Source organism: Felis catus, chromosome C2 (genome assembly GCF_018350175.1).
Source record: "Felis catus isolate Fca126 chromosome C2, F.catus_Fca126_mat1.0, whole genome shotgun sequence".
Lineage (NCBI taxonomy): Eukaryota > Metazoa > Chordata > Mammalia > Carnivora > Felidae > Felis > Felis catus.
The window spans coordinates 147232067-147247225 of NC_058376.1; the positions used below are offsets into that span (position 1 = coordinate 147232067).

General features: G+C 47.1%; 1 protein-coding gene across 5 annotated transcripts in view; it reads right to left on the bottom strand.

Annotated features, from left to right (window-relative positions):
• OSBPL10 (oxysterol binding protein like 10) overlaps positions 1–15159 on the bottom strand; it is a 315527-nt gene that overhangs the window by 71085 nt on the left and 229283 nt on the right. For all 5 annotated transcript variants that reach the window (XM_019810843.3, XM_003992193.5, XM_045037733.1 and 2 more), the window contains one exon: positions 10691–10901. In XM_019810843.3, coding sequence (XP_019666402.2) covers positions 10691–10901 — 211 coding nt within the window. The remainder of the gene's footprint in view (positions 1–10690; positions 10902–15159) is intronic.

Below are 15159 nucleotides of genomic sequence, written 5' to 3' on the forward strand. Positions count from 1 at the left end.
CCCAGGTCATGATCTCGCAGTTTGTGAGTTCGAGCCCCGCGTCAAGCTGTGTGCTGACAGCTCGGAGCCTGGAGCCTGCTTCCGATTCTGTGTCTCCCTCTCTCTCTACCCCTCCCCCACTCACACTCTGTCTGTCTCTCTCTCTCTCAAAAATAAAGATTAAAATTTTTAAAATAAATAAATTAATTAATTAAAAAAATTATACAAGTAGTAAATTTCATCTAGAGTAATTAGGAAATCTTAAAAAGGCAATCAAGACAATGCTCCCTTCATTTTCCCACCCCTCAACTCTGTCCCTCCCTCACCTCCCTATCACCATCATTCAGAGGTGATAACCCAGGAGATAATGGGGAGGGAAGCAGAGTCTCACAGGCAGTGACACACTGCATCCTGAGATAGACAAAGGCCGGGACTGGAAGAGCAAAGGTAGCAATGCATGCTGGGGAATGTAGTTTTTTGTATACTCTATGGATTCAGCACAAAGAACCAGTGAGTCAGTACTAACCCGGGTGCTCCAATAAATGATCACTTAGTTTAGGAGTCTGGATAGGCCTGCTTCATTTCAGGGCGAAGGAGGAAGATTCTAACACAGAATAAATGAAAAGGATTGTACCGAGCTGGGGAAAGGAAATGGTATCCTCGGAAGGCTTAGAGGAAGGAAGCACCTCTCTGAAATTCCTAACGTAAGGCATCAGAGAAAACATCGGGAAAGGCGTCTCATCGGTACGACACAGAACAAAGGAGCCTCTATGAAACGAGACCAGAAAGCTGGAGGAGAAAACAGACTGAAGTGAAAAAGGAGCTAGATGCACTAAGGAATTATGAGGAGAGTGAATCAGCATTAGACTTAAAATTAACACTGAAACTGGGAAGAAGAATCAACACCATAGAAAGTCAAATAGGTAATATGTGGAGACAAGGAAGCTCCCCCAGGTACAGCTGCAAAGAACAGCAAGGCAACAGTGAGACAGAAGAGAATCCCAAAGATGCACAACAGAGATCCAAGAGATCCTGATGGACAGAGATCCGGTCAATGGAACGGAAACGGCAAGTGATGACAGCAGAAAAGAAACAGCCTGAGCTGGGCGCCTGGGTGGCTCAGTCGGTTGAGCGTCCGACTTCGGCTCAGGTCACGATCTCACGGTTCACGGGTTCGAGCCCCCACGTCGGGCTGTGTGCTGACAGCCCAGAGCCTGGAGCCTGCTTCAGATTCTGTGTCTCCCTCTCTCTCTCTGTCTCTCCCCCGCTCACACTCTGTCTCTCAAAAATAAATAAATGTAAAAAAAAGAAAGAAAAGAAAAGAAACAGCCTGAGCTGAAGACAGAGCCGTGGGTGCTGACGATATGGTCTACCACATTCCATCAAAGTCAACGGGAAAAGACACATGTAGGCACAGCCCGGCAATCTTTTTTTAGGCTTTTCGTCGCTGAAATGTCCAACTCATAGGAAAGTAGAGTATAATGAATGCCTAGCTCATGAAACTCGGCAATATTTTTGAATAACAAAAATCAAGGGAATATTTTTCCAATCATTTAAGGCAGAAAAGTTGGACTTGCCTTAAAGGAAAACAAAAGAGTTATGAATTTTGCTACAATACTGTCAGAAGATGCAAATACAAGTCTACAGATTTGGGGTGGGGTCAGGGGCCAGGGGACCATGATGTCTGGAGCTAACTTACCTTCCCTCTGCTAAAAAAAGTCAACATTTACTGAGCTCTTGCAAAGTGCCAAGGACTAGTGTATACACCGTGTATGTGTTAACTCATCTAATCCTAAAAACGACCCATGAGGTAGTAAGTCTTACTATTAGGCCCATTTGACAGATTAAGAAACAGAGGTGCAGGGGCCCCTGGGTGGCGCAGTCGGTTAAGCGTCCAACTTCAGCCAGGTCACGATCTCGCGGCCCGTGAGTTCGAGCCCCGCGTCAGGCTCTGGGCTGATGGCTCGGAGCCTGGAGCCTGTTTCCGATTCTGTGTCTCCCTCTCTCTCTGCCCCTCCCCCGTTCATGCTCTGTCTCTCTCTGTCCCAAAAATAAATAAACGTTGAAAAAAAAATTAAAAAAAAAAAAAGAAACAGAGGTGCAAATAGCCAGTAGGTGGTAAAGTCAAGATTACAACCCAGACAGCCTGGCTCTAGAGCCCAGACTCTTAAACTCTACACAGTGCAGGTTTTCCCATAGCACTAGAGAGACTCAAAAGTTTCCACCTTCTGGGGGTTCAAAACGACCTGCGGGCACGTACCAGTATATGATGAACAGAAGCACAATTAGGAGCTGGAGACTAGAAAAGTCCTTTTGGACTGGTAGTGTGCAATGGGCCCAGTTAAACACACAGCTGAGCAGAACTGGCATGCGGGGAGGTAAAAAGGACACCCCCCCCCCACGCCGGGGTGTAAATTTTAAAGTGGCACCAAGACACTCAGTAATCGAGATAAATGACGTTTTCACACAATATTTTTGAACCAAAGTAAATGAAAAGAAAGGAAAGTCTCATAAGACTCCGTCTCCCTTGCCTCACTGTGCTGAATCCTGCCTTTAATTTAAAATTTTGATATTTTGCTCATCCTTCATTATTTTTGCATTGATTTTGGTTTAAAAACATTTCATTAAAACGTCATTTATCGGGGCACCTGGGTGGCTCAGTCAGTTGAGCGTCCACTTTGGCCCAGGTCATGATCTCACGGTTCGTGGGTTCGAGCCCCGCGTCGGGCTCTGCGCTGACGGCTCGGAGCCTGGAGCCCGCTTCGGATTCTCTGTCTCTCTCTCTCTCTCTCTTTCTGCCCCTCCCCGCTGCTCATGCTTTCTCGCTCCGTCTCTCAAAAATAAATAAACGTTAAAAATTTTTTTTAAGGAAACAACACCATTTATCTTAATTACGTCCGCACCCTTTCAGTGTGTGCTCAAACTGAGTACCTCACTCAGCTCACCCTAGTCCCAGCCCTGGAAGTAAACTGAAGTAATTTTTCTAAACATGGTTACATAACGGAATGTTGAGTCAAAATTATTTTTTTAAAAGATTTGACCGTTACCACATGAAGTACTGAATCAGTATTAAAATATTAACGGGGAGCCTGGGTGGCGCAGTCGGTTGAGCGTCCGACTTCAGCCAGGTCCCGATCTCGCGGTCCGTGAGTTCGAGCCCCGCGTCGGGCTCTGGGCTGATGGCTCGGAGCCTGGAGCCTGTCTCCGATGCTGTGTCTCCCTCTCTCTCTGCCCCTCCCCCGTTCACGCTCTGTCTCTCTCTGTCCGAAAAATAAATAAACGTTGAAAAAAAAATAAAATAAAATATTAACAACACCTCCCACCACGTTATATTATCAAAAATTGAGAAGAGTATAGCAGAGAAACAGGAAATTGGAAGTAGGTGGCTTACAACTAGACGAGAGTCAAACAGAGGTGTCATTCTTGACTCTGGGGATTAGAAAAGTATAGGCTAAGCCTATGTTTATAGCAGCATTGTCTCGAGTAGCCAAATTATGGAAACAGCCTAAGTGTCCACCAACTGATAAATGGATAAAGAAGGTGTGGTGTGTGTGTGTGTGTGTGTGTTATTCATCCATAAAAAAGAATGGAATCTTGTCATTTGCGATGACACGGATGGGGCTGGAATGGATTCTGCTAAGCGAAATGAGTCAGTCAGAGAAAGACAAATACCATATGAGGCCACTCCTATGTTGAACTGAAGAAACAAATGAGCAAAGGAAAAAGGGAGAAAAAAAATATAGGTTAAAGAATGCTCCTGAAAAATGTACTGTAACCGCTACTAGGATTTATATACGTACTTTTCCCAAAACGCCGAAGGCGATGAGTCAAGGAGGCAGACTATGTAGCAAAAGAGAGAGAAAACAAGAAGGCGACACGGAAGCAGAAAAACGAAAAGCATAAAGGACACCGACGGAAAAACACCAGTTGAAAGAAAGAAAGAAGTCGACCACGTTACTCTACTGAAAGACAGACTCTCACGATCGTGTCCTAAAACAAGACGCGAGTCTAAACCATACTTCATCAACTCCTGTTCCGCAACACCACGTCTCGGACACCGGTCTGTCCCCCGCTCAGTGGTGCGTCAGATTTCATCGGCAGCTCTTCCTTCTCAGCAGCACGGAGGATAATGGTGGGTTTTGCTATCGATGGTGTCCGACGGGTGAGGAAATAGGGCACACCTACAGAAAGTGAGTCAAGAAAGCTCTAGGATAGATGGCCGAGAACAGACCAGGACATCTAAGTGAAACGACAACTGGGAACAAATAGGATCAGGCACCTGCTGACAGACCGTCAAGGCAAGTAGCTGGAGATCTTCAAAGGTGATACAACAGAAGAGAGCAGGAAGGCGGAGGGTGGTCCACCAAATGGCATCTCCGGTCCTCGAAACAGGCTCTGACACATGCCTCCACTCCTTACACGACACACCGTGGTAGACAGAAGCACGCGGGAACGAGAGAAAGCAGTTATACGTGTTTTAGACCAACGAGAGGCAGAAAGAAGGCAACAGAGGATTTAACCGTGGGCTTTAAGGTCCGACCGTGAAACTCTTCTAATCCGTCCTTGGCCCTGGGTTAAGCCTTGCCCGGAGTGCTGAGAGCTGCGGTCCCCATGCCAGGGCTAGGAGGCCGCTCTATCCAGAGGCCGGTGACAGATGACAGTACCCGTCCCTCTTCCTGCAGCACAGTAAATCCATGCCTCCTACACTCAGTAAACCTACAAGGGTTTCCCAAAATAGAGTAAGCTTAATATTTACAAACTTGGAGACAACATAAGGCACGTTTAAAACGGAAAGCGAGGATGTTCGTGTCTCACTGCTTTCGTTAGGGAGAATCTGCCACCCAAAAGCTCTGTTTGGACAGCTGTAACAACCACGAAAGAAGTCCACCCACCTGAAATATTCTACAGAGCTAGTTTTTCTTCTTTTCCCCCCAATACGCTATCTGCTGGAGGACCCAGCACGTTTCCATCTTGGCTTTTAACCACAGCACAAAGGAAGGTGACTTATGTGGGGCACACGTTCACCAGAAGCAGGAGGTTATCAGGAAAGAAGGTGTAAGAGACAGAGACAACAAGGTGGAGAGAGAGGAACACCGGGAGTCTGAAGGCATCTCTGGAAGGAAAAAAAAGGAAAGAACCAGAAACGAAAAGAAAAAAGCGCAGCGGAAGGGAGGCCACCGGCCAGAGAGCCCAAGAAGGCTTTATGACAGTCTCACCTCTTGGACCCTTTCTGCCAAACCCCAAAATGGAAAGACCAACGCAACTGGCTTCCTGACCGACAAGCCCCACGGATCTTGAAAGAGAAGAAAAAGTTACTGGAAAGACAAGTTAGGGAAAGCGCGTGCAACCCTGCTCTGGTTCTCCTCTTCGGTAACGCGGCTCTTGATCTCTCGTCCTGATTTACGTCCAAGGGCACGCGGGGCACCCACTGCAATTCCCCCAGGCTCTGCGGTCACCTGCTGTGGCAGCTCTCATGCCAGAGCTTTCTCCCAACATGCCTTGCACCGCTCATCCTCTCAGCACCCGGCTCTTGCCTGGCACTCGAATGCGCCTGTCTGGTTACGAGTCTGCTCTGCCTTTGAACCATGCTCCCTGGATCAGGACCTGCAAGCAAGGAAGTGACCAGAAGCACTGCCGGCAGAGTACTCCACACCCCGAAACACTTCCAGGGTCTCGTTTCTCTCCCGCACTGGCCACCCACCTAAAGCCCAGACCCCCAAGGGGCTCAGCCTTCTCCAGCTGTGGGTGGAGTCCTGTCCACCTTTCCGGGAGGCACGCATTCTAGACCCGGGAGAACAGATGCCCACCTGCCCCGCCCCCATCAATCATTTGTCTCCCTCAAGCTATTCAAGGAGATTTCGTGGTCACCAGGAACAGAACTGCAGAAGCCTTGGCCGAAAAGGCAAGTTCCCTTATGAATCTGAATTAGAAACTTCTCCATAAACGGAAGTTAAATGAGACATTTCAGGCCACTGTATCTTAGAGAGACAATATCCGAGACAAGTCTAAGAGTCCACAACACAGAGGTGGCAGGCAGACAGATACTGAAATATTTCTGGATTTCAGTCGGTGGCTCGCATGCTTTAGATAAAAGGAGCATTAAGGAGCAACATTTGCAGACAAAGGCTCCAAAGCCAACATATTGCCCAAAAGATACAAGGAAATACTACGGAAGATGAAACGCTGGAAGACCACAAATTAATTTTTGATTCAGAAAAGGGGCGGAAGAAATAGTGTGGGGGGCAGAAAGCAAAGTGGCTTGAAGAACAAGGCGTCTATTTAGTATGCTGTGGGTAACCTGTGCCTCCCTGCCCGTCGAACATTTAAAGGAAACCCTGACAGAGTTTCGCTTTAATGGGATTTTGATTTCCGTCAACCCAGGCTGGCACTTCCTTAGATACAACCGTTATGTTTTTATCAGGGGGAGTCAGGCTGCTGTAACTACTATCAACCTCAAGAGCCCTGAGATTCTCAACAGAGGTATTTTGTGGTGACGCTCCCCAGGTTGCCACATTCTCTTATTCCGCTAGTTTGAGATTCTGCAACTCCATTTTAACGGCAGGCAAGCATGATGCTTTGGATGAAGGAAGGAATTCAATTCTTCCCCCAATGTTGTCAACAGATTGAAAAGACATGCGCAGAATGTTTCAAAACGTAGGGGCTGTTACAGGAAATGTAATTTTTTAAAAAATTTTTTTTGACGTTTATTTATTTTTGAGACAGAGAGAGGCAGAGCATGAACGGGGGAGGGTCAGAGAGAGGGAGACACAGAATCGGAAACAGGCTCCAGGCTCTGAGCTGTCAGCACAGAGCCCAACACGGGGCTCGAACTCACGGACCGCGAGATCATGACCTGAGCTGAAGTCGGCCGCTTAACCGACTGAGCCACCCAGGCGCCCCGGAAATGTAATTTTTAAAAGGGTTAAAAGTGAAAAAGAGGGGCGCCTGGGTGGTTCGGCCGGTTGAGCACCCGACTCTTGGTTTTGGCTCAGGTCATGATCTCATGGTCATGGGATCGAGACCCACATCGTGCTCTGCACTGTTAGCTCAGAGCCTGCTTGGGATTCTCTCTCTCTGCCTCTCCCCATCTCCCTCTCTCCCTCTCTCTCTCAAAATAAATAAATAAACGTTTTTAAAAGCTGAAAAGATGACAAGAAAACAAAATAACCACCGTGATGCCTCATGCTCCCTCTATTCTTCAACCTTCAGCCAAATCCCTTGGTGACAATGGTCAGGGGGACCCTGGGTGGCTCAGTCCATTGAGCATCCGACTCTTGGTTTCGGCTCAGGTCATGACCCCATGGCTCTGTGGGTTCGAGCCCCACACTGGGCTCTGCACTGGCAGTGTGGAGCCTGCTTAGATTTCTCTTCCTCTCTCTCCCTCCCTCTCCAACTCTCCCCAACTCATGCTGTCTCTCTCTAAATAAATAAATGAACTTAAAAAAATGGTTAAAAGGAGGGGAGGGGAGGGGAGGGGATGGGGGATGGGTGAAGTGGGTGAAGGGGATGAAGAGGTAGAAACTCCCAGTCATAAAATAAGTCACAGAGATGAAAAGTCCAACGTAGGGAATAGAGTCAATCACACTGTAATACACACTCACGGTGGTGAGCATTTTGTAATGTGTATATATATTGTCACTGTAATTGTAATGTGTATACAATCACTGAATCACTATGTTGTACACCTGAAACTAATTTATTCTAGGGCAGTAGGTCAACTATGCTCAATTAAAAATAAAAATGAGGAAAGGACGAATGGGAGAACGTTAGTGATCAGTAAGTCTGCGGACTGTCATTGGATGAATGCTTTTCGCGTGAATATAATAAATATAGCGACAACAAAAAAAAAGTGGCTGGAAATAAGAGAAGATGGAAAGTCAAATGGGGCAGGGGCACGGGAACGGGCAAGGAAGACGCAAGGAGGTGACGCTGTACGAGACACAATTTCAGAGACACCGCTTGGTCCTCCCAGATCATTTCCATTTCAACCTCTCATCACCTCTGAAATTCCACCTTGAGCTTTGTCCCTCCAACCCCCTAAATCAGGAAAAAAAATTTAGAAATCTGCTAGACACTAACCCCGAAGGAAGATGTAAGGGCTTCATTTCAGGAGTAACAAAATGGTCCGAGTTTACATTTACCGGTGAAAGATTCTTCAATGTGCCCATTAGGTTCCAAAGGCCAGAAGTTACGGTATACTACGGGAGAGATCACGGACACCTTGAATAGCCTCCAGTATAACTCAGAATCTGTGCCCAAGCCCCAACAGGGCCACTGAGACTCCATCCAGGCCAGAAAATGTCAAGGAGTCTCATGGGGACTTCAGCATTAAAGTTCCATTTTTCAAGTAGAGAAGAAAGAAGAAAGAGAGAAAAACAGGTTTCGGCATCTTTACTCTGTGCCTGAACATACACACATCGTCTCCTAGGCTGGATCCTGAACCAGAAACTTTCTTTTGTTATGAAGGACATTCACAGAGTAATTGGCAAATTTTAGTAAGGTCTACAGACTGGGGAATAGGATGCATCCATGCTAATTAACTGTGCTGTCATTGTATAGGAGACATTATATCAAGGACATGATATAGTCTTTTTTTTTTTAATTTTTTTTTTCAACGTTTATTTATTTTGGGGACAGAGAGAGACAGAGCATGAACAGGGGAGGGGCAGATAGAGAGGGAGACACAGAATCGGAAGCAGGCTCCAGGCTCTGAGCCATCAGCCCAGAGCCCGACGCGGGGCTCGAACTCACGGACCGCGAGATCGTGACCTGGCTGAAGTCGGACGCTTAACCGACTGCGCCACCCAGGCGCCCCTTTTTTTTAAGGAAATACATTAAAGCATATGAGAGTGAAGATATCATTTCTGCAACTTACTCTGAAGTGGTTAGACAATTATAATATGCTGTAGAGAGAGAGAGAAGGTGATGAAGCAAATGTCATAAATTGTTACCGTTTGGGCAATTGGGAGGTGGATATAAGAGAATTTTTTCATGCTATTCTTGTAATGTTCTGAAAAGTCTGAAATTATTAAAGAGAAAAGTAAAGAGGGGCGCCTGGGTGGCTCAGTCGGTTAAGCGTCCGACTTCAGTTCAGGTCATGATCTCACGGTTCGTGGGTTCAAGCCCCATGGTGGGCTCTATGCTGACAGCTCAGAGCCTGGAGCCTGCTTTGGATTCTATGTCTTTCTCTCTCTCTCTCTCTCTCTCTCTCTCTCTCTCTCTCTCTCTCTGCTCCTCCCCCAAATAAAGAGACAAGTAAACAAAATACCCGTCTGTGAGAAAGTTGTGACGTGAGCAAGACAGCGTCGCCGGCCCCCGTTTGAGGTCCCCAGAGGCCACCGGTGGTCTGTTCTGAACTGAACAAAGGCCCAACGGGGAGTGCCCGTCTCTCACCTCAGCTCTGCTACTTAGATGAGTGGCCACGGGCCAGCCATTTCCCTGCTATGAGCCTCAGCATCTCATGCAAATGAGGGGCATGATGCATCTAGTCTGTGACGATTTCAAAAAACGGGTATCAGAGGCCAAATACTAGCAGGATCGGAGCTCAGTAAATGATGCTGAGTACGACACAAAGAAACTTCTCCGGAAAACCAACATCCCTCTTAACCTCAGTGAAACGGAGGGCAAAGAAGACCTGAGAACAGCAGGAATTACAGACTGTCACTCAGACCCTAGCTTCTCTTTCGTCACCTAAGTCGCCTCGTTTCCTCATTAAGTGAGTCCCGGGCAACAAAGCTCAAAGAGGCGTCTGTTGGGTCTCCTCATTCTAGTGCTTTATAATTACACACGACATGACCGGCCTCGGCTACGTTCACCTTTATCACTGAATTTAATCCTCACTAATACCTTCCTATCTGCTTATTGATTAAACACTCCTCCAAAAGGATTGGGCATCTTAAGGGAATGTCTCATCATCTCCAGCTCCTTGATCAAGAATTAGAAATGTTTCCAGTGTGTGCTTCAGAGAAACGCGCGGGCAGGTCCACGAGGGGATACGCAGGTAGGCAGGCGCTGAGCGAGGCGAGCCGGGCAGAACGCAGGGAGCAGCGCGGGTGCCCTTCGTCAGAGTGTGGCGCGAATCACGGTGGACGCACATGGCAGGCGCGGTCAGAAAAACGGACCGTCTGGCGACGTGTCTCAAAAACGCAGCGCTGAGTGCAAAGTCACAAATGGAATGAGACACAGAACATGACGGCAGCAAGCCTAAAAGGAGTTCCGCTGTATTCGTGTCAACGTGTTGGTTAAATGTTTCATGGGATGTGACAGTTCTAACTGGTCAAAGAGAAACACATCCCAAATCTGGGTAGAGGAGGAGGGAGGGACAAATGCGGAAACAGATGGAATAAAAGGGCGGACAGAGGCGGGTGCCTGGGTGGCTCAGTCATTTACGCATCCGACTTCGGCTCAGGTCACGGTCTTAAGGTTGGTGAGTTCGAGCCCCGCATCGGGCTCTGTGCCGCCAGCACAGAGCCTGCTTCAGACCCTCTGTCTCCCTCTCTCTCCGCCCCTCCTCTGCTCACGCTCTTGTGCTTTGTCTCTCGAAACGTAAATAAATAAAAGCATTTAAAAAAAAAAAGGGATCGGCAGATGGATAGATGGAAGGTGGATAGATGGAGGACTTAGAGGAGGAAGGCCACGGGCGCAGACGCACACACACGCGCACACACAGGCCTCAGTCGCAGACACAGCAGGGCCCGCTGGGAGGTCTTACCTGAGGCCCCCGGCTTGTGGCCGGGCTGGCCCGCCCGGTGCACACTCTGCTGTAGCAAGTGGAGGCACTCCCCCAGGCAGCTGAGGGTAGCGGCGGAGGTAGCTTTCAGGAGCAGCAGATCCTGGTCCAAGGCGGTGAGGGGGCCAGAGCCGGGCAGAGACTCGATGGCGTGCACGAGGTTCTTCTGCTGTCCTTCCACCTGGTTCATCATCTACAAAACGGGAAGAGACGGCACGGAGGGGAGAGTGAACGGTCCGCCATTCGACAGGCTGGGGAGCAGCTCTTCGTTAAACCAGAGGACGGCACAACAGAGGGGAGTGGGGAGAGGAACCGGCGCCCCCAGACTGCAAGTGACGTGGGAGTCAGCTCAGAGGGTGTTCAGTACACAGCAGTCCTCCGACGAGGCGGGCCAGGTGACATCTATGTGAATGTGGCCAAAGGCACACAGCGGCAGCTCTGATCGCAGGAGCATTTTAGAACTGTCCAGCTGAAAGGGCCCATCAGGGCCATCAGCATGTATCATTTTACTGGTCCCCTGCAGGCAAGTGAACAATAAATACATCAAAGGGAGAAGTCCTTGGGGCCACCGGTAAGGCTCTTGAAATGTGAAAAGTTATCTGAGACAGTGGATGAGGCACAGCTTTGCCTCAGAGCTAGGCTGATTCTTTGCTTTTCTTCCCAGCCCCAGCGCCCATGTCCTTGGCAGTCTTTTTGAAGTTCAAGAAACGGAAGTGAAATTTCAGGCTGGCACGGGTAGGAGTGAGATCACAGTCAAGCCAGCACTGAACCACACCACCCCAAAAATGCTAAGTCGGATGAGACTTTCTCTCCTGACACCGTGTGAGACACCAGGAGGAAAGAAAACCCAGGAACTCTAGGGCCAGCCCTCCGTCAGAGCCAAAGCTAGGGCAATCCTAAAGAACCGTATTTTGTGCCCTGGATTCAATTCAGAAGCGGCAGATAAGCCAGAGGCTAACTGCATCTTCGAATTGACACATCAAGGAGAAAGGAAGTCAAGAGCAAAAAAGAAACTTGATGGGTTCGCTCGTGAGGTTCATGGCCCTCACGTTCCACAACTTTCCAAACAAGATGACGTGCATCGAGCACGCATCTAGCAAATAAGCAGTCACTCTAAGGAGTGGGGGAGGCTGAGCAACCCGCCCAAGGTCCCGGGGGCTGCTCAACAGCACCGGCTACAGCCAACTGCTGGCTTCTAGACTCTGGGCCATTGTTCTTTCGGCCCCCACCCCACCCCCACCCAACAACAGCCATCCTTAATTTGAAGCCATAACTCGCTCTGTCACTGTCTTCCCTGGAGGATCCTTGCTTTATCATCATGATGGTATCAGGTGGGGAGAAGCAATAATTCCGTTAAAGACCGCTGGACTTGGACACAAAACTCATTCTGTGCTACGCCTTATTTTTCTATTTCTTTTTGAAAACAGATACCTGCTGTGTCTGTGTAGTGATCTGCTGAAATAAAAAAAAAATTTTTAAAAAGCAAAAAACAAAAACCTCATCCACTGCAATTCTACTTACCAAAATAGGCGTCATTACTTGAAAAGATGGTTTTTTTTCTAAATCACTGTTAAGGCTATTGCACAGACATGGCTTGGAGTTGTCACCTCAGTGTGCACGCCAATCCTTGGGCCATGCAAATTATTATTATTATTTTTTTTTTTTTGCTGATTACAGAGGTCACAATGGCCATTCTGGCTCCTATAAAAAAAAGTACCTGGGGCACAACAGGGGTTCAATAAGTATTTATTTCTGCCTTCAGGTCTTTGCTTAAAAGCCACCTTCTCCTCAACAAGGCTTCTTGAACCACATTATTATTATTATTATTATTATTATTATTATTATTATGAGAGAGAGAGAGAGAGAGAGGGCGCGAGTGAGGGGCAGAGAGAAAGACAGAGAGAGAGAGAGAGAGAGAGACAGAAGCAGGGCTCACCCAAAGCGGGGCTTGAGCTCACCCAAAGTGGGGGGGGAGGGCTTGAGCTCACCTGATATGGGACTTGAACTCACAAACAATGAGATCATGACCTGAGCTGAAGTCAGATGTTTAATGACTGAGCCACCCAGGTGCCCTTGAACTACATGATTTAAAACTGTATCTCCAGGGGCAGCTGGCTGGCTTGGTCGGTGGAGTATATGATTCTTGATCTCAGGGTTGTGAGTTTGAGCCCCACATTGGGTGTAGCGATTACTTAAAAATAAAATCTTAGGGGCACCTGGGTGGCGCAGTCGGTTAGGCATCCGACTTCAGCCAGGTCACGATCTCGCGGTCCGGGAGTTCGAGCCCCGCGTCAGGCTCTGGGCTGATGGCTCAGAGCCTGGAGCCTGTTTCTGATTCTGTGTCTCCCTCTCTCTCTGCCCCTCCCCCGTTCATGCTCTGTCTCTGTCCTAAAAATAAATAAACGTTGAAAAAAAAATTTAAAAAAAAAAAATAAAATCTTAAAAAAAAAAAATCCGCATCTCCAGCCCGGCCCTTGGCATCCCCTATCCTCATTACTCATTATTCTCCATAGCGCTTACCACCTTCCAACCTGACTTAAAATTTACTTATTTATTGTGTTCATTTGTGCTAGTATGAAAGCAGGGACCATCGTATCTGTGCTGTTCAAGGGTATATTCCAAGTAGAGTAAAATATCTGTGGAATGAATAAATGAATCCCTAGTCACTCGCTTCTCAGAGGTGCAAAAGAACTGACTTTTGACACAAAGTCTACAGAAATCATTCTATGCAATTAACAACAAACGGCTGAAGATTTAGTAAAGAATAATACCTCCATTATAAGTTTAGGTTCACCAAGAAATATTACCAACTGGTTAAATTTAAGTTTGCACTAGATAAAGTGTTTATGTATTCTCTGACAGTTCTATATATAGAACTAACAGCAGATTTTGAGCTATTTGTCCTAGTCAACATTTCCGCAAATTCCTACCATAAAATCTTGTCTTAGAAAATTGATGTGTTAAAAGGGAAGAAAATGTAACGAAGAAACATAATAAATTATGTTCTTGACTATTATGGATGATACCATAACGCTCAAGAGAAAAGGTGAGTAAAATCAAGCCACTAACGAGATGGGATACATTTGTTTTTAATCAATAAAAAGAAATGTATCCCAATTGTATATAGTATTGAATAAAATGTTAGGTAAATCTCAGGCAATAAAAACACAGAACTGACTTCCAGAATCTTCTACTCCATTACAACAGAGACACATGCCCAGAAATGGAATCTGCTCTCTGAAAATATTCAAACGTCGAGGTTCCTACAGGCTCATCGACGGAAGAGCAAGGCACAAGCACCTACGAGTAGGCTCACCTACTGCCACCAGCCTTTGAACCGCTTACCTTAATCACGCAAGTCTCAAACCAGAGCCCTTAACGCTCTTTCTGGAGCACACCAACATGAGTCATTCATGGTCTTTAAAAACAAAAACAAAATGCGCCAAGTTTCGTTTCTTTCTGGCATTCCAGAATCCGGGGCATCAGCATCTTATAACGTAAGTGTACAGGGTACCCCCAAATGAAATTTCAGAGATCCACATCTGAAAATGTCAGCTCTGAGGTTTGTAAAATCAATCATATGTAGGTCACATTGAACTTCACAGATAAGCAAACTTCCTGGGGCGGGGGGGGGGGGGGGGGAATGCTATGCTATGGCCCATTTTTCATAGCACAAATAATGGTATATGCACTACAAAAAACAAATCATAGGAGTTAATGCTAACAAAATCAGGGGCTGCAGATTTTATTGCTTTATTTCAATAAAACTGTGTAACAGATTTCAAAAAGGAGTCAGCAAGCCTAGCTAAGTCTCTTCTAAAACAGGGTCGGGGGCCATCGGGGAGGAGGAATTTACATGCATTCTAGAACCCATGAACTTTTTTCCAGCTGCAAGCCTGCAGCCTGGACTTAACTCCCTCCTCACCCTGAGGCCTGACTCATTGGCATTCTTCACTTGGAAAGGAGCCAGTGGGCTCTGACAAGTTTCAATCCCTAGTCTGCATGTTAACCCCACCAATCCCAATTAACCTAGTTTCAATCCCCGTTTTGTAGAGAGGATAGAAAAGAGAACTGCGCTCAACCTTCTGCCTTTGTAACTCCACCCCCTTCTCTGTCTCCCTTGAAACAAGAGTCAGGTTTCTACCAGAACTGTGTCTCCGAATTGCAGTTCTAATTACCCAAATAAATGCCCGTTGACTTCAATTTTTAATGAATTCTTTCTTGGTTGACACCTGAAACCACGACAGAGACTAAAACCTAAGACATTCAGCTCAACGAGTTTAGGATTGGGCTGAAGAGAGACCTGAAGGGGGCAGACGGCGACAGGGGCTTCAAGGGTCTCGATTGCTTCAGGCTGTTCACAGAGCTGCAAAGCCAGGGGCAGGTTTTCAGAGAGAGGCCTGACAGGCCAGATATCAATGAACACCAGCTCGGTCACTAATCCATTAATA